This window comes from Rattus rattus, chromosome 1, assembly GCF_011064425.1.
Source record: "Rattus rattus isolate New Zealand chromosome 1, Rrattus_CSIRO_v1, whole genome shotgun sequence".
Taxonomy (NCBI): Eukaryota; Metazoa; Chordata; class Mammalia; order Rodentia; family Muridae; genus Rattus; species Rattus rattus.
The window spans coordinates 271,856,730-271,881,160 of record NC_046154.1 but is presented as its reverse complement, the minus strand read 5'-3'; the positions used below and the strand labels follow the sequence as shown (position 1 = coordinate 271,881,160).

Here is a 24,431-nt window from a genome sequence, read left to right as displayed (position 1 = left end):
GTTTGCTAGGCAAGCGCTCTACCACTGACCTAAATCCCCAACCCCCCCTTTTTTTTTTTTTAATATAGTTTTTTTTTTTTTTGTTCTTTTTTTTTGAGCTGGGGACCGAACCCAGGGCCTTATTCCCTAGACAAGTGCTCTACCACTGAGCCAAATCCCCAACCCTCTTTTTAATATAGTTTTTTTTTAAAGATTTATTTATTTATTTTATATATGTGAATACACTGTCAATGTCTTCAGACACACCAGAAGAGGGCATCAGATCTCTTTACAGATGGTTGTGAGCCACCATGTGGTTGCTGGGATTTGAACTCAGGACCTCTGGAAGAGCAGTCAGTGCTCTTAACCACTGAGCCACCTCTCCAGCCCTATAGTTTTATTTTTTACTTGTTCACTTTACATCCTGCTCACTGCCCCCTCCCATTTACCGCCTCTCACAATCCTTCCCCCACGCCCCTTCCCTTTCTCCTCTGAGCTGGGTATCCCCCATCCCTGGCACTTCAAGTCTCTACAAGGCTAGGTACTTCCTTCCCCACTGAGGCCAGGCAAGGGTAAAACCTTTTCTTAAGAGAAGAAAGAAAGAAAGAAAACAAACAAACAAACAAACGGTCTTGCTATATAGCTTTCAGGATTCAGTAATTCCAAATTGAACCAGACATGTTGGTGCTTAGCTATAATCTCAGTTTTCAAGAGACAAACACAGGAGGACCATGAGTCCCAGGCCAGCCTAGACTACAGAGTAAGTTCCAGGAATATAGAAAGACCTAGAGTCAAAAAGTTAGCAAAACAAACAAACAAAAAAAAGTCTTATCTCGGAGGGAAGAACCTGAAGGTCAAGGATGGGATGTGGCAGACACGGTGAGAAATTGGAGAAATCCAGGTAAGATCTAAAACAGTGTGAGGTTACATGGATAGGAAGGATCTGGAGGCCTTAGGGCCTTAGTAAATCATAGTTAAGAGTGATTTAACACACGTGCACGCTAGGCTTCTAGTCCAAGACTTTTTTTCTTTTCTTTCATTTTTTAAAGGTTTATTTATAAGAATTCACTGTCACTGTCTTCAGAAACACCAGAAGGAGGCATCGGAACCCATTACAGATGGTTGTGAGCCACCATGTGCTTGCTGGGAATTGAACTCAGGACCTTTGGAAGAGCAGCCAGGGCTCTTAACCACTGAGCCATCTCTCCAGCCCAACTTCTTTTCTTCTGTGATACCATCTCATGTAGTGCAGGCTGGCCTCAACCTTCCTATATAGCTGAGGCTGGCCTTGAACTCATGATCCTCCATCTCTAGAGTGCCAGGATTATAGGCATGCACCACCACCCTTGGCCTCTGATGTATTCCCTCCCTTCCTCCCTCCCTCCCTCCCTCCACTATCCACCATCTCTTTTTCTCTCAGTCTCTGTGTCTTGTGTGGTGCTGGGGGTTGAACCAAGGACCTTGTACCTACTAAGCATTTCCTCTTCTATTACCCTCGTCCCTGCTTTTAAACAGATCACAGTTAAGTGGTCCAAGGAGGGGGCACTTCCCCACACTGTTAAGGATTGTCTGGAGAAGTACAGGTGGTGCTAGGTCCACTCAGCCATCTCCCATCCTTCCTTCCCAAGGCTCCTCTTTGGCCTAGAACCCCAGGCTAAAGTGGGAGGGAACATGGAGCTCATCCAGCCCTGTCCTGTTTCCTGATGAGGGGACTGAAAGGTAAGCCGTAGACAGGCCTCACCTGAGGTGAGACAGGACAGCAGCTGTGCCTACCAGGACAGTTTTCAGAGGCTCTTCTGCGTTTGTAGCACTCACACACCCACACACATGTACACACAGTTTAAAAACCTTCAAGTGAGGGAGGAGGAAGCAGGGGGTCTACAGGAAATTGGCCACAGCAGTTTTATCCTGAGGGAGAGATCTTATCCCTTGACCTCTCTCATTTTGCTTCCAGCTGTCTTGCAGTGAGGAGCTACCTAAGTATTCTCCCAATACCATGCCTCCACAAGAAAATCAACTTTGTCACAAGCCTGAAAGCATTGGAACCAGCTGGCCAAAACTCGATTTTCTCAGGTAGGTCTCACAGTGGACAGCTGGCTCAGTGCGTTAGAATTTTCTCTCATGGGGCGAATTCCCTCTGTCCTGCACTTTTGTACTGGCACTAGGTCTTAGGTGTTTAAAAGGAAATTCAGCCCCTGGAGCAGCAGAGGTGGGTGGGGGTAAGGAGTAGGCAGAACAAAGTGGGTCGGGGAGGGAGTGGGGGAGTGCAGGAGACACAGGACAGAGTGGTACATGTCTGAAGCACCAGCTACTGGAAAGGCTGAGTGAGCCCATCACCTCAGCCTGGAACATAGACACAGCCACACTGTCTCAAAAAAAAAAAAATCAAACTGCTAGCATCTTTTCCTCTCTGTCTTTTGAGACACATTGTAGCTCAGACCCGGCTCCCGAGTGAGTGCTAGGATTATGAGAATGAGCCACCATGCCCTGCTAGGGCCTTACTATTGTTACTATGTTACTAAAAGTTTTCTATGAGCCACTGTGGTGGTTCGTGCTGTAAACTCAGCACTTGAGGGGTAGAAACAGGAGATTGGGGAGTTCAAGACCTCTCCCAACCACTCCTTCTTAAAAGGGGAAAAATATCCATAGGAGGGGATATGGAAGCAAAGTTTACAGCAGTGTCTCAAGGAATGGCCATTCAGAGCCTGCTCCACATGTGGCCCATATATATACAGCCACCAAAACTAGATAAGATTGATGAAGCTAAAAAATGCATGTGAAGGGGACCGGATATAGATCTTTCCTGAGAGACACATCCAGAGCATGTCCAATACAGAGGTCAATGCTAGCAGCAAACCACCGTACTGAGAACAGGACCCCCTTGGGGGGAATTAGAGGAAGGATTGAAAGAGTTGAAGGAGTTTGCAACCCCATAAATCAACAATGCCAACCAACCAGAGCTTCCAGGGACTAAACCACTACCGAAAGACTATACATGGACTGACCCAGGGCTCCAACTGCATATGTAGCAGAGAAGAGCCTTGTTGGGGCACCAGGGGAAGGGGAAGCCCTTGGTCCTACCAAGGTTGGACCCCCAGTGCAGGGGAATATGGGGGGGCAGTAAGGGTGATGTATGTGGGGGAATACCCGTATGGGAGAGGGGGAGCGGGGAGGGAGTAGGGGAGCTTATGGACAGAAAACCGGGAAGGGGAATAACATTTGAAATGTAAGCAAAGAAATATATCTAATAAAAAAAAAAGACATCTCTCAGCTACATGAGTTCCAGGTCGGCACACACACACACACACACACACACACACACACACACACAGGTACACACACAGAGGAGGAGGGGAAGTGGGAGGGGGAGGGGGAGAGAGCACACACGTACATTGACCAGATAACTTGGTCTGAATTCAACCTCGGAGACCCAACTTCCACCAAGTTGACCTCTGAACTTTACCACCCTACACATCAAGACAAAAATAAATAAATGGAAAAAAGTCAGTAAAAATCTTTATGAATGCTTGTGTAGGGTTTTATGTTGCAATGTCTTTTGCTGGAAAAATCTCAAATGTCTGAATCTCCCTTGGCAAGAAATGAGAAGCAGAGTTACAGAACCAAGTAAATCAGGGGCTCAAAATATCAACAGGAACCGCTACCTTTTTATTTCTCTGCTGTCTCATGTTTAAGGGTTAGCATCTGGTCTTACGTTTGTTCCTTGCCTCGAGGTAGCTGCAACAGCAGCAAGCAGTTTGCACAACTATCACACACTCACAAGCTGTCCAAAGGTTGCAAGAAAGAGAACCCTTTTCCCAGACTCCTTTTCCAGAGCAAGAATCTTTTCCTTTGGCCCCTCCCCCGCACCAGCAGACATTACCTCATCTCCCATTTCCATAATGACATCACTTGCTGGTTCCGCAACCAATCCCTGGCAAGGGGACTGAAATTACCTTGATGTGTTTCAGCAAGGGTTTACCCTGGTGGTGGGAAGGCCTGGCTCTGACAGGCTGAATGCCTGGGACTGGAATGGAACCAGTTGGGTCAGCCAGGTCAGCAAGGAGCTAGAACCAGGCCAGCTCAGGCACTCAGAGGCTGAGGCAGGAGAGGATTGCTGTGAAATCGAGGGCAGCCTAGGCTAATGTGATACTCTATTTAAGCATAAAACCAAACTACAGGCGTGCACAGGCTCTCACACACATTTCTACAGTGGATTCCACAGCACAGTGCATAATGGTTTTTGTTGCTGGTTGGTTGTTTTCTAGACAAGGTTTCACTACATAGCCTGGGCTGTCCTGGAACTTACTGTGTGGACCAGACTGGGTTCGGAGATCTGCCTGCCTCTGCCTCTGAAGCACAGAAAGCAAAGGTGTGAGCCACCACCTTGTGCGCCACCACTGCGAGCTTCCTGATGTTTGATTTTGTCAATTTGATGGGATTGGGGCTACTCCTCTGGGTGTGCCTTCGATGTCTACTGAGTGAATGGCAAGGAAAGATCAGAAAGGGGAAGAATGGACAACCTTTGCCAAGAGCACTCTAGGTTTTGCTTACTCTAGCGTTCGACGACATCTGTGAGCACAATGAGAGAGTGCCTACTGCTCGTGCAGAGGACCACAGCTCCATTCCCAGCCCAGTACACATCGCTCAGCTCAGAGCCACCTGTACCTCCGGCTCCAGGGGAATTTGCTGCTTTCTGGCTTCTACAGTCATGTGCACACACTCATGCACACTCATATACACGATTAAACACTAGTAGAGGGGGCTGGAGAGATGGCTCAGCGGTTAAGAGCACTGACTGCTCTTCAGAGGATCCAGTTCAATTCCCAGCAACCACATGCAGCTCAAAACTGTAATTCCTGTTCCAGGGGATCTGATGCCCTCATATAGTCAAACACACAGGTTGGGCTGGAGAAATGGCTCAGTGGTTAAGAGCGCCAACTGCTCTTCCAGAGATCCTGAGTTCAATTCCCAGCACCCACATGGTGGCTCATCTGTAATGGGATCCGATGCCCTCTTCTGGTGTGTCTGAAGATAGCGACAGTGTACTCATATACATAAAATAGATAAATCTTAAAAACAACAACAACAACAACAAAAACCACCCAGGCAGGGGTTGGGGGGATTTAGCTCAGCGGTAGGCGCTTGCCTAGGGAAGCGCCAAGGCCTGGGTTCGCCCCAGCTCCGAAAAAAAGAACCAAAAAAAAAAAAAAAAAAAACCACCCAGGCAAAACACCAATGCACATAAAATAAAATGAATTATTTAAAATTTTAATTAATGAAAAGGGACTGTTAGATTCAAAAATAAATATGCAAATAAAACTAAAACTGGGAGGAGGGTCTGGAGGGATAGCTCAGTGGTTAGGAGTATTGGCTGCTCTTCCAGAGGTTCAGGGTTTGATTTCCAGCACCAACATGGTGGTTTACAACTGTCTTCAACTCTAGTCTCAGGGAGATTAAAGGCGTGTGTCCCCACACCTGGCCTGGACTGTGCCATGTAGAGCAATAGCCCTGGAACCCATGCCCGTTATCCTGCCTGCTTCCAGAGTGTTAGGAGTGGGGGTGGGCCTGTGGCACCACACCTGCCCTCAGGTTTACTTAGTTTCTTTTTAAATAGGATTTTATTCCAGTCCAGGCTTACCCTGAAACTTACGGCCACCCTCCCACTCCAGTCTCCCAAGTGTGTGAGTCTCCTTGCTTGTTGTGTGTAGCAGTTCTAAGAAGAAATCATGTGACTCATGTGAGGGGCTCTCTGGAACCCACATAAAGGTGGAAGGAGAGACCTCTACACATGTGCACGGCACACAGGACGCAACACTCACACAGTGCATACACGCACACCCTAGCCTTTAACCCCAGCACTCGGGGGCAGAGGCAGGTGGGTCTCTGTGAGTCTGAGGCCAGCCTGGTCTACAGAGTGAATTCCAGGACTGTAGAGAGAAACCCTGACTCAGAAAACCAAAAAAAACAAAAACCATGAGCAACAAAGAAGCAAAAAGAAAGGAAAGAAAGAAAGAAGGACAGAAAGGAAGGAAGGAAGGAAGGATGGAAGGATGGAAGGGAGAAAGGGAGAGAGAGAGAGAGAGAGAGAGAGAGAGAGAGAGAGAGAGAAAGAAAGAAAGAAAGAAAGAAAGAAAGAAAGAAAGAAAGAAAGAAAGAAAGAAAGGGAAAGCAAGCTTCCAGGAGATAAAATGATTGTCCATTGCATGTGAGAGGCCGTGAGTTTTACACTGTAAGAAAGAAAAAGGGAGGAAGGTGGTGAGGGAGAAGGAGGAAGAAGAAGGAAATCTGGTGGTGAGGAAGCCTTTCAAAGCACTTCCTGTCTTACTTAAAGAGATGTACCCAAGGGCCAAAGAGACAGCTCTGTGGTCAAGACTTTTGCAAGACCTTCTAAAAAACATGAGGTCAGTTCCCAGCACCCACACAGGGTGGCTTACACCATTGGTAACTCCAGCCCCAGGAGGTCCTACACCCCTTTCTGGCCTCCATGAGCACATGCACAGACCCAACCCCCACCACATGCACACATACACATAAATACTTTAAAGAGATGGATCCTGTTATGTAAGGGGGTAGATTTCCTCCCTCACCTCAGGCAGATGTGTCGAGTTCTGCCGAATGCTGACTTGAGCAGGAGAGGAGGAATGAACCACTTCACCCAAACGTGCACAGCGTTGACTAACTCTGAACGCAAGGTTTCTGGAATGAACGGGGTGCTGACAGGCTGAGATGTCAGCAAAAGGGACTAAGGCTCTCCATGAGGCTGAAGGTGAGTTTCCACACCCTGCCCACGTGCACACGGGGCTCTGCTCTTAGCTTCTGCTGCTATGTCTTCTGGACAGCCACCCAAACACCATCTGCCAATGTCATCTCTGGATGCCCCACCTTTTGGCCTTGGCTGACAGGCACTGGCCAGCCTGACCCGATGATGAAGGGGACAATATTCCAGACCTGAGCTGTCCCATCAGATATCAGACACTATCGCATCAGCAGGAGTCCAGGTGAGTATTGGCAGTCCTCTCTCAAGGACACTGTATCTCCCCATGATTGGAGACTTTACTCACAGAGAGTCTCTGACTTCTAGAAGAAAGAGCAGTCCTGCACTCTAGGGAAGCCTAATCCTGGGTGCTAGATCACCGGCTTTGCCTCTCTGGATCTGTTTAATGCTAGCTGGGGCTCTTGGGATGTATGGTGATGACAGGTGACTCAAGGTCTCCTCCGGTTATAGTTCTATCCACCCAGAACTCAAGGTTGTGGCACAGTCCCCATGACTGGAAAGGCTGACAGGTACTTTCAGTCAGAGTTTGGGGGTCAGATTTCAGTTGATCTCTGTGCAGCTTCAGGCTAGATATTTGATCTATCTCTCCACGCGTGGTCTGTCAATGCCTGCAAGTTCGGGTGAACACTAAAATAAGATGTGAATGTAGCCTTTCCTCCCACAACCCCTTCAGGGTCCCACAGAACATTCCAGAGGCCAGAGGTCTGAAGACAAGGCTCCCTAAAGACTTAACTTTTAAGTGTTTGAGTGCCTATATGTGTGTGTCTGGTGCCCATGGAGGCCAGGAGAGGCCCCTGGAACTGAACTTACAGATGACTCTGAGTGGCCATGTGGGCGCTGGGACCCAAACCCCGGTCCTCTGCAGGAATAGCAAGTGCTCTTAGCGGCCGAGCCACCCTCTCTCCAGCCTGGATTCTTAGGTTTTCTAACTTATAAAGCATGCACAGCCTGACAGCTTTTCTGCAGGTGCATGAACATTCACTACCAGCTGCCTGCACACTTGAGCAAGCATTTGCTCCCTCTGTTTCTTCTCGCTCGCACTGGAGGAGCTTTGCTACTGCCTGCCCGCCCCTCGGGACCACCACGAGGGCGGCGGCAGGTGAGAGGAGGCATAGGTCAGGTGAGGGCAGAGAAAGCCCTCGCTCGCGTCCGGACAATGAGGCTGGACCCTCAGAAGCACGAATACCTCCCAGTCCGTTTATCCCGTCAGACTTCCAAAGCGATTCTGAGCCCAGACTTTCCATCTGCGCTCAAGGGCAGATCTTATGATTGTCAGCCACAAAGCGGTGACCTGGACCTTGGGGTATATTTGCTCTTGCTGGAGGCTAACTTCTATGCACTTTCCCACCCACACAGGAGAGGGAAAAATCATCATTACAAGGACACATTCCTCCCCGACCGACCGCTGGCACTTTGCTCTTCAATTCTCCAGGCTCCGCGCTGAGACATTTTTCCTTGGCTAAGCCAGTCTGCGTTCACCTTTCCTCACCCGGCTGAAAGCTTCCCAACTCCTCACATCTTGGCTCATGTATAAAAGAACTCATCCGAAAGGCTTCCCGAAGGAGTTGGCAAGAGCTGCTCCTGGCTAGGGGTGGCTGCCGGGCATTGGGGGAAGGGGCTTCAGGCTCTACCAGGTCATTCCGAAAGCTGAAGGGACCACGTATGGGCATTTGAAAATGTGCTTTCTTTGGGGCAGTTTTAATGGGAAATGCAGGCTTGGAAAATAAACCCCTCAGGTGTTCTGGGGTATCACGCTAGCTGGAAATGTATTTATCTGGTTCCCATAACTGGCTGTCCCATTTTCCCCAGTCATGCACTGTGGTCAATACAGAATGCAGACATCTGGTGGTCATCCTACCTAGTCCCCCAGCCCCATCGCCACCCCTCAGCTTCAGGAAGAATTGGGTCACATTCAGCTTAGGGCTGAGGCTCTGTAGCAGGCTTACCCTCTAGGAGGGAAAATTACCCCCACAACGCTGCTCGTAGGAATGCTGCAGAAAGTTCTAGAACAGAGATTCTATCTGAAACACACACACACAAAAAATACTAGCTAAGCTCTGCTCACAGACATGCCTTGTGCAATGCATTGGGGTCTTTTTTTTTTTTTAAATATTTCATTTATTTAGTATATATGAGTACATTGTAGCTGTCTTCAGATGGTTATGGGCCACCATGTGGTTGCTGGGAATTGAACTCAGGACCTCTGGTAGAGCAGTCAGTGCTCTTAACCATTGAGCCCTCTCTCCAGCAAGTTTTGCGGTTTTTAAAAAACTATGTGTACATCTGTTCACAGGTGTTTACACAGGCCTGAAGGGGGAGTCAAGTCCTCTGCAGCTGGAATTTGGGCCAACATGGCACTTGTGTGTGTGTGTGTGTGTGTGTGTGTGTGTGTGTGTGTGTGTTCCTGTGGGTGAGTGGGTGTGTTGTGGGAGGAGCTCGAAGAAACTAAGAGTCTGCCCAGGTTGGTGCTGGATGCAGTCTGTAGTGCAGGGCTGCAGACGGGAGCCACACCTGACACATGAACAGTTTTCTTTAAAGATTTGTTCTATGTATGCACTGTCGCTGACTTCAGACACACCAGAAGAGGGCATCAGATCCCATTACAGATGGTTGTGGTTGCTGGATTTGAACTCAGGACCTCTGGAAGAACAGCCAGCGCTCTTAACCACTGAGCCATCTCTCCAGCCCGACAGTTTCAAGTTGTGCTCCTCACAGAGTAACGGAAGCTGTGACCTGACATAAAGTACAGAGCCATCGTGGGAAAGTGGGTAACCAGGTCCCACTAGAATGAGTCACGGGATAAAGGTGGCCACATCAGCAGCTCTGCTAGCTTGTCCATGGCAGTGACTAAGCATGAATTCAAGCAGCACTCAGAACCTGTCCCTTCTGCACAAGAAACTGTGACAGCTGCTTAGTTCCAAACTTACCGACACCACCATAATTCTCACCAGGCTACGATGGCCCACCAGCCACAGCAACCACGCCCTCTTCCCACTGACAACGCAGACCCTTGTGCCTTTTCCTCCCTTTGGCTATCAGACGAAACAATGAACCCCAAATAACTCAAATTTGCTATTTCATACCAGGGGGAAAGGCTAGTCTGACACCCTGGTGCCAGAGGACATCAGTTACACAGTTCTGACAGCTTACGGGCAACCCTGAAGGCAGATGAGAACTGAGACTGCGCAGCGCAGTCAGTAATGGGCAGAACCCTGCTTACTCAGCGTCCATTTAAACTTCACCTCCTGTCTGTACCGGAAGGGCTCAGGCAGCGCTGGGTCTGTTTATTTGCTCTCCTGCTCCACATGAGCACCTTGAATGTTTTGACTGTTACTCATCCTCTGAGGTAAGGTCTCCTGTATCTAAGCTGGCTTTGAATGGTCTTCAGTTTCTCACGGCCCTGCCTCTACCTTCCCAGTGCTGGGTTACAGGAAAGTGGTGCACGTTAGGGTAGCATTGTGTCTCTTATGCAGCACAGGGATCAAACTATGAGCACACGGGAAAGCACTCTACCGTTTGAGCTATGCCACAACCCTATTAACGGAGGGTGTAGGATGACCTGCATTTGTGACCTGTCTGGGTCGTAAATGGCCTTTAGCAGCCTCACCTACTCTAGTAATTTTTTTCAAGACATGGATTCTCTGTGTGGCCCTGGTTGTCCTGAACTCACTCTGTAGACCAGACTGGCCTCAAAGTCAGAGACCCACCTTCCTTTGCCCTCCAAGTGCAGGGATTAAAGGAAGACACCAACACCACTGCCTGGGCTCTAGGAACATTTTTGTCATTTTTTTTCCGGAGTTGGGGACCGAACCCAGGGCCTTGAACCCAGGGCCTTGCGCTTGCTAGGCAAGCACTCTACCACTGAGCCAAATCCCCAACCCCTATTTTTGTCATTTTGATGTCACTGGTGATGACTGCTACAGGAGCAGACCAGTTGGCAACGGGCGAACCCTGCCTCATTTGGAAAGTTCAAATGAAGGGACAAGCATTTCCAATTACTATCTGATATTTGCAATTGATCAAAAAGGTAAAGTGCCATACACTGCAACCTGGCAAGACCATAACAGTCTCAGGTAAGTCTTCCTTTCCCAGTTGTCATCAGCATCCTGAGTACATGTACACTTACCCTCATAGGCTGTGCACATGGAACCTAAACTCAAACCATGTGGTAACTACTAAAATACAGTCCCATGTCAGAGCCAGCCGGTCATTCTGCACGCTAATGTTGATATCTGACAGAACAGCTGCTCTTCAGTACAAGTGGCACAAGATTTTTTCTATCAGTCACCCTTGCTTCCCTGTGGTTAACTATAGGATTGCAGTGAGAATCCCTTCCAGTCTGGGACATGTCTTTTGTTGGGGACTTGACAGGGCCAAGTACATTTCCATTTGTAAGTTTTTTTTTGTTTTTGTTTTGTTTTTTTTTTTTTTTTTTTTAGGGGCTGGGGATCGAACCCGGGCCCTTGCGCTTCCTGGGCAACCGCCTTACCCCTAAGCTAAATCCCCAACCCCTTTGTTTTTTTTTTTTTTTTTAATTCTTTTTTTCGGAGCTGGGGACCGAACCCAGGGCCTTGCGCTTCCTAGGCAAGCACTCTACCACTGAGCCAAATCCCCAACCCCCCTTTGTTTTGTTTTTAAAGATTTGTTATATAAGTACACTGTGGCTGTCTTCACACACACCAGAAGAGGGCATCGGATCCCATTACAGATGGTTGTGAGCCACCATGTGGTTGCTGGGAATTGAACTCAGGCCCTCTGGAAGAGCAGTCAGTGCTCTTAACCGCTGAGCCATCTCTCCAATCCAAACTTACACATTGTTTTTAATCAGTGAGCACGGAACATAGCAGCTAATAGAAACTTGAAAATGGTCAACTGCTCAAAAGAACCACAATACCAACCAACCAGAGCTCCCAAGGACTAAACCACCATCCAAAGAGTCCACATGGATTGACCCATAGCTGCATAGGTAGCAGAGGATGGCCTTGTTGGACACCAATGGAAGGAGAAGCCCTTGGTCCTGCCAAGGTTGGACTCCCCAGTGTAGGGGGAATGTTGCAGGGGGAAGGGGAAGGGAACACCCTTATAAAGAAGGGGAGGGGGACGGGATAGGGAGCTTATGTCTGGGAAACTGGGAAAGGGAATAACATTTGAAATGTAAATAAAAATATCTAAGAAAAGAAAAAAAATAAAGAAAATGGTCAACTCATCACTAGTCCCACCTGGACCCACTCAATGGGTGATGAATCTGTGATCCAAATCAGGGACAGTGACAGCTGTGTGACAGGGGCAGGAAGCCAGCCTGGACTATCTAGCGAGGTACAATCTTAAAGGGGAAGGGGAGAGAGCTGTGAACCAAAAGCCAGTTTCCCACTTAAAACGGAAACACCTTTATTGACAGTATAGGACAGTTAAAACGCACGCAAGGACAAAGATGAGACCACAGAGGTGTAAAGTTGCAGCACAGGAGTTAATATTCTTCACCCTCATCGTCTCCTTCAGTACTATCTGCCCCAACCTCCTCATAATCCTTCTCTAGGGCAGCCATGTCCTCACGGGCCTCAGAGAACTCCCCCTCCTCCATGCCCTCACCCACGTACCAGTGCACAAAAGCACGCTTGGCATACATCAGATCAAACTTGTGATCCAGGCGAGCCCAGGCCTCAGCAATGGCTGTGGTGTTGCTCAGCATGCACACAGCTCTCTGGACCTTGGCCAGGTCGCCACCAGGGACCACAGTGGGAGGCTGGTAATTAATGCCAACCTTGAAGCCAGTGGGGCACCAGTCCACAAACTGGATGGTACGCTTGGTCTTGATGGTGGCAATGGCAGCATTGACATCCTTGGGGACCACATCACCACGGTACAGCAGGCAGCAAGCCATGTATTTACCATGGCGAGGGTCACATTTCACCATCTGGTTGGCTGGCTCAAAGCAGGCATTGGTGATCTCTGCTACTGTAAGTTGCTCATGGTAGGCTTTCTCAGCAGAGATGACAGGGGCATAAGTGGCCAGAGGGAAGTGGATACGAGGGTAGGGCACCAGGTTGGTCTGGAATTCTGTCAGATCAACATTCAGGGCCCCATCAAATCTGAGGGAAGCAGTGATGGAAGACACAATCTGGCTAATAAGGCGGTTAAGGTTAGTGTAGGTTGGGCGCTCAATGTCGAGGTTTCTACGACAGATGTCATAGATGGCCTCATTGTCTACCATGAAGGCACAATCAGAGTGCTCCAGGGTGGTGTGGGTGGTGAGGATGGAATTGTAGGGCTCAACCACAGCAGTGGAAACCTGGGGGGCTGGGTAAATGGAGAACTCCAGCTTGGACTTCTTTCCGTAATCGACAGAGAGCCTCTCCATCAGCAGGGAGGTGAACCCAGAGCCAGTTCCCCCACCAAAGCTGTGGAAAACCAAGAAGCCCTGGAGACCGGTGCACTGGTCAGCCTGTGGGAGAAAAGTTCGTTTTAATGTTGATATTTTGTGAGAGCTGCAATGGGTGTTTCTGAGTTTGCAATTAACAATTGATAACCTTGGGAGTCTTCAGAACATCTAGAAGAGTTGCAAAAGGCTTCGAAGTGCTCAGTGACTGAGAACCTCTGAGGAATGGGGGCATTTCCCAAAACCGATTTTCTTTTTCATATACACCAGATGAGAGCATTAGACCTCATCACAGATGGTTGTGAGCCACCATGTAGTTGCTGGGATTTGAACTCAGGACCTCTGGAAGAGCAGACAGTGCTCTAAACCTCTGAACCATCTCTCCAGTCCCCCTAAGTGGTTGCTGGGAGGTTGTCTCTGGTGACCTTGCTGTGGGTCCGATCACAGGCACACGCACCTCTCTTATCAGTTGGAGTTATCAAAAGGGCAGGATTCAGACTTGCAGACATGTTGCCAAGTCGGTGTGAAATGTCAGGACAGCCAAGTTTCACTGCCCAAGTTAGTGTCAGGCTGGAGGTGGGCGGCCCTACCTCCTCATGTGTGACCTGACAAATTAAATTCCTCTGCCTCACTTATTAGCTCAGGTTGGGAATTAAGAGTACTGGGAATGATGCTTGGCACAGAACACACTCGGTCTGTGGGGCTGATTCATTCTGGACAAGGAGAGCTCCTTATACATTAACATTCCACTAGGCCTAGAATGGGTCCCGCTCCATCCAAGTGGTCTACTCTGACTGCAGGCCAAATCTGACCTCTGATACCCAGGGAGAGAACCTGGTACGTACAAGTGTTCTACTGCCCAGCTATCTCCCTACCCCTAATTATTTCAAATAGTCCTCTGTCGAGACTCTTAACTCCGCAGACATTTAATAACTGACCCTTCAGTTCACTCATGCGTCGTCCATATTCTCATGACATACGAGGACTATCAAGCAGATCCTCGTCGAGTCACATCCATCATGCCACTGTGACACCAAGGCCAATTCTTCTGGTTGTGGTCATCCCAGAACTGTAAATACCTTTAACTTCCTTTCTGTGCCTTGGAAGGCAGGTCCCTAACATCCCAAGTCTGTGTTGTTGCTGAAATGTCCTTAGCTACAGCCATTTGCTACAATCTTTCCATGTGTGAGGCTGAGGTAAAACTGGTGCTTTTTAGAACAGACCATGTGTGTGGTTGGACTTAGCACAATGTGATTGACTTTCCCGACCAAGCCACTCCACCCCAGCCTGCCTGCCTGCCTGCTTCCCTTCTGGTTAATCACTTACAAGCCTCACAGAGTGGGTAGAGTGGTCATCTGATTGCCAGACCGCTCATTAAAACACACTTCCCAGAAGAGGTAAGGGCGTCTAGGACTAGAGTTGCTTAGGGCTGGCCCGCCAGAGCCAGTTCGCATCCCTGAGTGCTAGGAAATTGTTTTTCTGGGATTTCTAAGCTTAGAACTTCAGAGTGCCATCCACATAGGTTATGTTTTACAATATGGAATCTCCTGACCCCACCTCAAGCTTTGCTGGAGGAAGACTACTTTGTTTGTTTGCTTTACTTTTTATTTTTTTATCTTTTTCTGAGACAGGGTCTCTCTGTGCAGCCCTGGATGTCCAGGAACTTGCTCTGTAGACCAGGCTGTCCTTGAACTCAGAGATCCACCTGCCTCTGCCTTCCAAGTACTGGGATTAAAGGCCTCTGCTACTACCACCTGGCTAGCTTAAGGGTTCTTCCGTAGGCCTCCCCATTTCCTGGTTTAATTTTACTTTATGTATATGATGTTTTGCCTGGATGTAGATCTCCATTCCATATGTGTGGTGCCCACAGAAGCCAGAAGAGAGCGACAGATTCCCTAGGACTTGAGTTACAGGTATTTTGTGAGCCACCACATGGATGCTGGGAATCAAACTTAGGTCCTCTGGACAAGCAGCCAGTGCTCTTAAGTCCTAAGCTACCTCTGCAGCCCCCATAAATGGTGTCAAACCAGCTTCTTGGGCTCTGAAACTTTGTTTCTTCTGTTCTGAAGACTGAGCCCTGGGCCCTGTGTATGCCAAGTTGGCTGCTCTATGAATGAGTTTTATTCACATGAAACTCCAGTCCAGATTTCCAAACGAGCTTTACTTATTAGTCACATGTAGGCCTTAGCCACCTACTCAGTGTGACAGAGAGGACCTAAAAAGGGATGTGAATGTCTGAGCTTGAAATGAAGAGACTTAAGATGGCCTTCAGTATTAGGAAGCTTGCTGGTCTCACTGAATATACATAAGACCCCCAAGTCTTGGTTAGAACACAGAACACAACCCACTACTCTTACCAGCTTGCGAATTCTGTCCAAGACAAGGTCAATGATCTCCTTGCCAATGGTGTAGTGGCCACGGGCATAGTTATTGGCAGCATCTTCCTTGCCTGTGATGAGCTGCTCTGGGTGGAAGAGCTGGCGGTAGGTGCCAGTGCGAACTTCATCTGGAAAAGGAGAAGACATCAGCCATCACCACCAAGGACCCCACAAGCTCACTCACCCTTCCGGGTCTGGAGAGACATTCTGAGTATGTGACCAAGAAGGAGTGCCCCAGGGAAGCCCCCAGTCCGCTTACCAATAACTGTGGGTTCCAGGTCTACAAACACCGCCCGGGGCACGTGCTTGCCAGCTCCTGTCTCACTGAAGAAGGTGTTGAAGGAGTCATCTCCTCCCCCAATGGTCTTGTCGCTTGGCATCTGGCCATCAGGCTGGATGCCATGTTCCAGACAGTAGAGCTCCCAGCAGGCATTGCCGATCTGGACACCAGCCTGGCCGACGTGGATGGAGATGCACTCACGCTGTGGAAGGGCAGGAAGAAAGTGTCAGAGCATGACACACGAGGACCTGGGGCTTGACTCAAGATAGGATCACTTTTCAGAGGCCACTCCTGCCTGGGACATTTCACAACCAAGAATTTTTACTGAAGAGCTAACTCAAGGGAAAAAGTACTCTGGAAGGCATTAATGCTAATAATGACCTACTAGGCAGGGCCAGGCCCCTCCACAGATTGTGTTCACAGTAGTTCAGGATCGGTTTTCTACTACTATAGAGCAGCAGTCAAGTTTATGCCAGAATTCCCCAGCTCTGAGTCCTTGAACTGAAAGCAGAACCTTTCCATCCTAGGGCTGAGTCAAGGGTGACTGTCATCCCTGAGCTCACTACAGTTCCTCTTTAGGAGACAAAACTTCCTCTTCCCTTTAAAACCAGCTTAAACTAGCCCCATGACTCACAGAAAATGCCAGATAAGCAGACAGTTGTATGCTAAGTGTGGCCAGAAGCAGCCTTGCGCCCAGAGAGCACACTAATCTGCCTGAACAGTTTTCCTTCCTGGTCTCTCTCCTAAAACTTTACCGTAATAGTAAGAAATGGGGCTGGAGAGGTGGGAGAAGAAAGGGGAAATTAGCGGTTCCCTAGTAGATCAGATTGCCTATTTCTGGCACTGTGGAAAAGTAATTACAAGAATTTAACCATGGAGGTCAGGGGACACAATGGTTTTCCTTCCCTTGCTCAACAGTCACTCTGAAGTTACCAAAGTTACCATTCCTGATTGGTCCAATGAGTGCAGATGCTGAACCCACAGGATTCACCATACCCCTCAGTGAACCCCCAGTGTTCATAATTCAGTGTGAGATGAGGACTTTGAATTTGGCAGCAAAACCTTCCTTCAAATTTGACATAAAAAGTCTCCAACTGTTGCTATTCTCCTTAAGTAGTAAAGTCTCTCAGGCTTTTAAAAGTCCTTGGTAGGAAACTTATTCAACACCCAGGTTTTCTAAGGAGAAGCTTCTCAGGCCAGAGTAATCAAACAAGAAGCCATTCCCCACAACCTTTGACCCGTCCCATCTGTGTTTCCCATAAAACAATCAAGGGTTCTGACCACATCGGTGAGCTCAGTGTCTCCTGCCCTGAGGACTGTGGGGGAGGAGCAGCTCTGGTTCAAGTGACCTTTACCTGGACTTTAGAACCTCCAGTCCCCAGAAGCTAGACAGAGGCACAGATAGGCCAAGGAAGCAGTGTCTGAGGCCCATTGATTCTAACGAGGCACTTCAACTGTAGCCTTTTGGTCCCCCAATTTCTGGTTCTAAACGGCTTCTTTGTGCTGGCAAGATGGCTTGAAAGAAGAGTTAAGGTCGATTTCTGCCAAGCCAGATGACCTGAGTTCAATCTAAGGGACCTTAGTGTAAAGAAAGAGGGAACCAACTTCCTAAGTTGTCTCATTCCCACAGGCATGCCATGGCACACATGCATCCACTTGATAAATGTGAAATCTTCTTTAAGATTTCACAAACCCACTCCTGGCAGCTAAGAAGGAAAAGTCAAGAGGCACACATGAATCATTTAGTCTAGCCTCAACTGGATAAGAGGCTTGCTTGTGTAGCAAAACCATACACTTAAGCCCACGCTTGCCTAATAGGTGAGCCTGGGGCTTTTCTGAACTGTATCTTTGTGGGTTTGCTTGATCAAAAGCTCTCAAGCCGGTTGTTACACTTTTGTAACCTCAGAGTCGGTTGTTACACTTTTGTAACTACAGAGTCCGTTGTTACACTTTTGTAATTAAGGTCCGGTTACTCATACTCACCGAATCCCTCTTTCAGAATACAATTTTGAAAGTCTCCCGGAGTGTGGAAGGCCAGTAGGCTCACCTGGAAAAAGCTTACCACTGAGCCTGAACTCCGAGTTCAACTCTGAGGAAAACGGTCCTCTCCTGTCCCCGAAAGCACACCAACCACCTCAAAGTACACTCACAAAAGCGAGTGAAACAGAAGCCAACAACAGCCTTTGGGCTGTGGATTTAGCTCAGTGGGGAGAGGTCTTGTGTAGCATGTGTGAAGTTCTGTGCTCCATCCCAACACCACACAAAATGGTGGCTCAGGCTCCCGGTCCTAGTGTAGGAGGTAGGAGATCAGCAGTTCAAGGTCATCCACAACTACAGATCCTTAGAGGCAGCTTGGGCTACGTGAGGACTGTACACCCCACCTCCTCAAAGCTTCCATAGATCTTAAATGATTGCGCCTTATTTTCACTATCCCTGGGCCGCTCTGGAACAGCTGAACCCTCTGGTGTGGGGAGACGACCTTGACTGTTTCATGAGAAACAAGTGGGAAGGAGCTGCTAAGTCAAAAGGTGATCAATGGAGTTAGCTTGGATTGTGAAACTACGCCCTATGCCGGGATGGGGTTTTCTTTTACATTTCTATTGGCAGCTGACCATGTGTCTGATTTTGTTCCCTTCTCTTCTGATGAAAACCCAGTAGCTTCTAGGTTAAGCACATGGTCTTCCAAATAATTAAACTTATTTAGCAAAGAGGGGCCTTTTACCAAAATTAGTCACTCTGTAGCCCACACTAGCCTGGGACTCACCGGGGAGCCTAAGAAGCCCCAAACTCATGAACAATCCCCCTGTCTCAGCCTCCAAAGATTAGAGAACTAGCTGCTCCCTCCAAGCTGTGCTGAGTCTCACTATGTAGCCCTGGCTTACCTGAACTCAGAGGATTCGCCTGCCTCTGCCTCCAGAGCCCAGCCACTGTCCCGAGAAAACTGAACCAATGCATTGTTAGCCAGGGTGAGTAATCCTAGGCCTTGATGGTGGAGACAGAAGGATCCTACTTTTAATGAAAGGTCATGCTTGGCCACATAGTGATTTCAAGGCGGGCATGAGCTTCATAAGACACTCAAAAACCAAAATTAGGCTTGCGTTTAACCCCAGCACGGGAGGCAGAGGCAGGCGGATCTCCGAGTTGGAGGCCATCCTAGTCTACACAATGAGTTCCATGACAGTCAGGGCTACACAGAGAAACCCTTTATCGGGAGGGGGCGGGGGGAGGGAATGCTGTTGGTAGTTTAACTTTATAGAAAAAAAACTTTATAGACATTTTATAGACATTTTTCATGCCACTGAACTAACACACTAGAAACTAGACTGGCCTAGGGGATCTGACGTCCATTATTCCCCTCCTACGGAGGAGCTCGCCTTCCCAGGTACACAGCTGGAAGGTCCCGGGACTGGCCACAGGTGACTCAGCAGCGAGTCACAGGGTGCGGAGACGGTGCCCGGAAGTATTTGCTCAGCCCTGTCCGCAGCGCACGAGGTCCTCTGGTTATCCCAGCTGGGAGAGCGACATCATTTGAGAAAATGGAGAGCTTTTAGTTTCTGCAAACTCTTGCGGTCATTGTGAAAGTTCTCTGTCTTTCCGAGAGCGACCGGCGGCCTAGACGGGATGCTCTCCCAGTGCGATCGAGACAGAGGTACCGGGACGAGTCTTCTAGCCTAAAGCGACACTAGTTTGATGGACTTGGGCTCTCAAACCCTGGTCGCCAGAAGCCAGTTTAACTGGAGGCGGCCGTCGGGGGCTAGGGCAGGTACGGTCTCCCGGGCAGTCCTCAGCTCCCGCGGTCCCTTCAGACGACCTCGCCGCTGCCCCAAAGCCACACTTACCATATTTAGTCCTTGAAGTGGTCCGCGAAAACTGAGGAAGTGAAGAGGGGGGTGACGAAGGTCTCCCACTAGCAGACTACCAAGGAGTCCGGGGGAGAAGCTGTGTGAGGTCCGCCTCCCGGAGAGTGCTTATATACCCTGGCCCGGCCACGCGTCGGGAGGACGGACACCGGACCCCGCCCCGGGCCGCACGGAGGCCGATGATTGGCGAGTTCGAAAGTTCAAATCAAACTCCGTAGAAGGAGCTGGAAGTGGGAAGGGGAGGAGACACCCAAGCTCCACGCCAGGGCCAGGTGGGGCGGGGAAGAAGGTGGAGAAGGCGATTGGAAGTTGGAGGACAGCGAGATCTTTGTGGAGCTCTGACCGGAAGAAAGTCCCAGGTAGAGGGGGGCGGCCTGGATCGGCCCCCGGGGACTCACAGCTGGTCGCCACCGCACTTGTGGCTCGGTCGCCCCACCCAGGTCTTGGAGCCCGGAAGAGTGAGCCTGAGAGGTGACCGGGTGACCTGCGGCTGCCGGCTGGGTGGTGACTGCGACCGCTTCAGGGGGCTAGGATGGAAACGCCCAGTTAACTTGACGGCACAGTGGGAAGGGTGGAGCTGAAGTTAGCCGAGGCCAAAGCCGGTTACAGCATCATCAGGGCTGCAGCTCCTGAAGGCAATCTTTCCTAACCTAGGTCTCAATACCCGCCAGCGTATTTTTTTACTCCTACCCTCTAGAAGGCTAGCCCTTCCCTCCTTCCTCTCTTCTCCCACCCCAAGTCCTGAGAATATCAATCTACCCGCGTATCCCCAGCGCCCTTTTATTTTTGAAGGCAGAGTCTGCCTCAGCTCCTCTTTAAGTGAACATTCGGGTTTTAAGAGCCTTACCCTGGTAGATACAAAAGAAGTATTCGATCCATTATGAAAGGAACTTGTAACTTCATTTCCCCCCCCCCCTCTCAAAGATGGGTTCCCGTTGCAGTGCTCAAACTGGCCTCAAACGATCCACACCAATTCCTTTCTCTGATTCTGTGGGATGCAGAACTGAATGTCCACACTGCGGTACCACATTCTATCTGGTCCAGGAGCCCGGTGATTGTTGTCCCCATTTTAAAAGTCATGAGGAGATGAGAGTTCAGGGAAACAAATTAGGTAAGCGTCTCCACTGTGGGAGAAGTTGGACTTCTGCAGCACTGACCTACGCTAAACGGACTTGTCTGAACAACTCTGCAAAGCAGATGTCTCAGAAGTGCCATCCAGCCCTGCTAAGGAGATAGATGGCTCCCTGAGAACGTGTAAGGAGCTGTAATGGCGCTTGCCTGTAGTCCTCATGCTGAGGAGAGAGACAGGAAGAGTCTGGAGCTCACGGGCCAGCTGCTCTTACAGTATCAGAGTTCAGTGAGGATCCTTGTTTTTAAAAATTGAGGTGGAGAGCTGGAGAGGTGGCTCAGCGGTTAGGAGCACTGGCTGCTCTTCCAGAGGTCCTGAGTTCAAGTCCCAGTAACCACATGGTGGCTCTTCTGTGATGTTATCTTGGCGCCCTCTTCTGGTGTATAGGCATATATTCAGTCAAAATACTGTATACATAATAAGTAAATCTTTAAAAAAAATGAAGTGGAGAGTCATAGGGGAAGTCAGAACATATTGACCTCTGGCCTTTGCACAGACTCAAGAATCAATCTCACACACACACATACTACACAGAATGTAAAAAAGCCATTTTATTTGAACCTGATGACACATAACAGTGTTACAGCATGCAGGGGACAAGAAAGGAATGGTAAATTCAACCCAGGTCAGTCTGGCATATTAGCTACTTTATTTCAAAAAGAAAAGACTAGAGTGCCAGGCATGGGTGAGAAAAGTGGTACAATAGAGGCAGACAAGATGGCTCAGTGGCAAAGGTATTTGCCAAGCCCGAAGAACCAAGTTTGACTCCCAGAAGAAAACCAATTGTAACCACTTAAATGATCTAATCTTTGTACCAATAAAGACACTGGAGGCATAAACTAAGGTGAAGGCCTGCCAGCCCTGCAAGGTAACTTTATTTCTTATCTATCTACAAAATATCTATTCACAAGCCTGATTCTACAACTAAACTGCTAGCTCTTTAGCAGTTTTTCTGAGTCATTCTACAGAGCTAGTCTACCTTTTTCTTGAGCTCCTTTAAACTCGAGGGCTCCTTAGCTCTCTTCCCTAGAATATTGTTTTACCTGTGTCCAGCCGAATGCTTCTCTGTCGTTCCTGCAACCCAAAGAGAAAACCCCTATCTCTTACATGCAGCTCCTTCCATAGAGAAGGCCCTTACAAGCTGAGAGAGAGAGAGAGAGAGAGAGAGAGAGAGAGAGAGAGAGAGAGACTCTCCCAAGCAAGTTGCCTTAAAATTAACAAGAACTTTCCATTCTTTCGAATTCTTATCTAATGAGGCTTTTAGAGGCACACCCAAACTGTGCCTCCATAGGCACACACGTAACTGCACCTGACAAATGCAATTACCTGGTTAAGCTTTTATATGTTGCTAACAATTAGGTTTTCTTGATTTTTTTTTTTTTTTTCGGAGCTGGGGACCGAACCCAGGGCCTTGCGCTTCCTAGGCAAGGGCTCTACCACTGAGCTAAATCCCCAACCCCCTCAATTAGGTTTTCTAGGTACAAAATCAAATATCCTGTAATACCTGAAAGCTACAGTCTGTAACTCAAGTTCCAGGGAACTCAACTCTCTCTGCTGGCCTCCGGTCACTGCATGCACACAGTACATAGACGTGCAGGCAGACCACCCGCACACAAAATAAAATCTTTATATAAACTGAAACACAGGCAATATTAGGGAAGAGAAAAGTTTAAAAAGAAACCAAAATGGCTGGAGAGATGGCTCAGCGGTTAAGAGCACTGTCTGCTCTTCCAGAGGTCCTGAGATCAGTTCCCAGCAACCACGTGGTGGCTCACAACCATCTGTAATGAGATCTGATGCCCTCTTGTGGTGTGTCTGAGGACAGCACCAATGTACTCATATAAAATAAAACATTTTTTTTTTAAAGATGTAACCAAAAAGGCAAAATCACAGTCCTAGAGCAGGATCAGGCTGTTCAAGAGGGCTACGGCTACGATTCTCAGCAGTACTGTCTGTGAAATTCCTGAAGTTATTGCCCTCTGTACAGAACAGAGCTGTTCCATCCTCAGCAGAACAGCTGCGACCCCACCAAGATCAGGCTGATTTGCATTCGCTCAGCCACAGACCTAAGCATAGGCTGCAGTCACACACCCTCCAGGCCACCATCCCCAGGTGCAGGGGATACTGTGTCAGCCACTCTGCTCCTGAGGCATTAGCAAGTACAGGAAGTAAAAGGCTCATCATTAAAGCCATGCAGCTTTCAGGAGGCCGGCTCCCATGCAGGGCGGGGCTTCCGTGACTCCGCTGTTTTGAAGTCGTCCGTGACCCACAAAGTAAATTACCTTTTCCTCAGTGGTTGGGAGCACTGGCTGCTCTTCCAAAGGATTCTGATTCAGTTTCCAGCATCCACAGGGCAGCTCACAATTGTCTGTAACTTCGGTTCCATGTCCTCACACAGACGTGCATGCAGGCAAAACAATACACATAAAATAAAAATATTATTTTAAAAAAGGGGAGGGGTTGGGGATTTGGCTCAGTGGTAGAGCGCTTGCCTAGCAAGCGCAAGGTCCTGGGTTCGGTCCCCAGCTCCGGGAAAAAAAAAAGTTCTCTTTGGCCAGTAGAATTAATTGTTCCATGGGTGACGATGTTCACTGCTAAACCCGATGATCTACATTCAAATCCAGGGCCCACGTGGTAGAAGGACAGACCATCTTTTGCAAGCCTTCCTTTCAGCTCCACACTAACAGTGTGATTTGGGATTGTGATCAATGGGATGCTTTTATTGTTGTTAATGTACTCTTGCTTGTATTCTGGTGTCCAGGATGTGGAGACAGGAGGAGGATATCTGAGAGTTCAAGGCCATACTGGTCTACATAGAGAGTTCCAGGTCAGCCAGGGGTTGTAGGAAACCTTTCTGCTCCTCTCCAACACACATACAAAAAGTACTCTTGTTAAATAATTGTAAGCGTTGAGATCCATGTTAAGGTTTGCTGCCCCCTGCTGGAGGTTTTTGGAAATTGAGCTGGTAGAGCTCTTGGCTTCGCATTCTCAAGGCTCTGCGATTCCTTCCTAAGTCTTTACCAAAATAAAAATAACCCTTCAGAGAGAAGCCCTACTGAGTCCTACTCAGTGAAAAGCCCTACAGACCTACTCTGCTAGAGAAAACAGAGACTGCAAGTCACTGTCATTTGGCAAAGCTACAAGGCAGGGGAAAGACTTCAGACCCACAGGTTGAAAGTTCTCAACCTGAAGGTGACAATTCCCATCAACCTTTTTCACAGGGGTTGCCTAGGACCATGAGAAAACACAGATATTTACATTGTGATTCACAACAACAAAATTACAGTTATGATGTAGCAACAAAAATATTTTTTATGGTTGGGATCTGCACTGTATTAAAGGGAGGGTCGACAAACATCAGGAAGGTTGAGAAGCACTGCTTTAGACAAAAGCTGAGCTTAGAGGCCTCTCCTGTAACCTGAGTACTCAGACTGAGGCGGATCTCAGCAAGTTCTGGGCTAGCCTGGGCTACACAGAGTTTAAAGCCTGTGCACAAAACAGGCTTAGTCCAGTTCTGGCCCACTGTTTATCTCAGGTCCAGCCCCTGCCAAGTGACCTACTAGAGAAGCCAAGTGGCCTACTATAGAATACCTTGGAAGACAAGGCTCAGGGCACTGACCCCATCAAACAGAAGGAGATCATGGCCAAGACGCA

At 48.6% G+C, this 24,431-nt stretch overlaps 1 protein-coding gene and 1 long non-coding RNA gene across 2 annotated transcripts; one reads left to right on the top strand and one right to left on the bottom strand.

The window, feature by feature from the left end:
- The first annotated feature begins 1,971 nt into the window (after window positions 1-1,971).
- LOC116890248 lies at window positions 1,972-8,511 on the top strand. The gene is made up of 2 exons (XR_004386532.1): window positions 1,972-2,052; window positions 8,111-8,511. It is a non-coding gene; the product is annotated as an uncharacterized LOC116890248 (long non-coding RNA).
- Window positions 8,512-12,117: 3,606 nt separating this feature from the next.
- Tuba1c (tubulin alpha 1c) lies at window positions 12,118-20,144 on the bottom strand. Its single transcript, XM_032886153.1, has 4 exons — window positions 19,628-20,144; window positions 15,768-15,990; window positions 15,488-15,636; window positions 12,118-13,196 (listed from the first exon to the last, which is right to left on the bottom strand). The coding sequence occupies exons 1-4, from the start codon at window positions 19,628-19,630 to the stop codon at window positions 12,222-12,224; spliced, it is 1,350 nt and encodes a 449-aa protein (XP_032742044.1). The 5' UTR covers window positions 19,631-20,144; the 3' UTR covers window positions 12,118-12,221.
- Window positions 20,145-24,431: the final 4,287 nt, after the last annotated feature.

Bases quoted from the DNA above. Each gene is read 5' to 3' on its own strand.
- Tuba1c (XM_032886153.1), bottom strand. The intron at 15,637-15,767 runs GTAAGCGGACTG...CTCCTTTTCCAG, and splicing joins CCTGGAACCCACAGTTATTG to ATGAAGTTCGCACTGGCACC. The intron at 13,197-15,487 runs GTAAGAGTAGTG...TTTCTCCCACAG, and splicing joins TGGACAGAATTCGCAAGCTG to GCTGACCAGTGCACCGGTCT.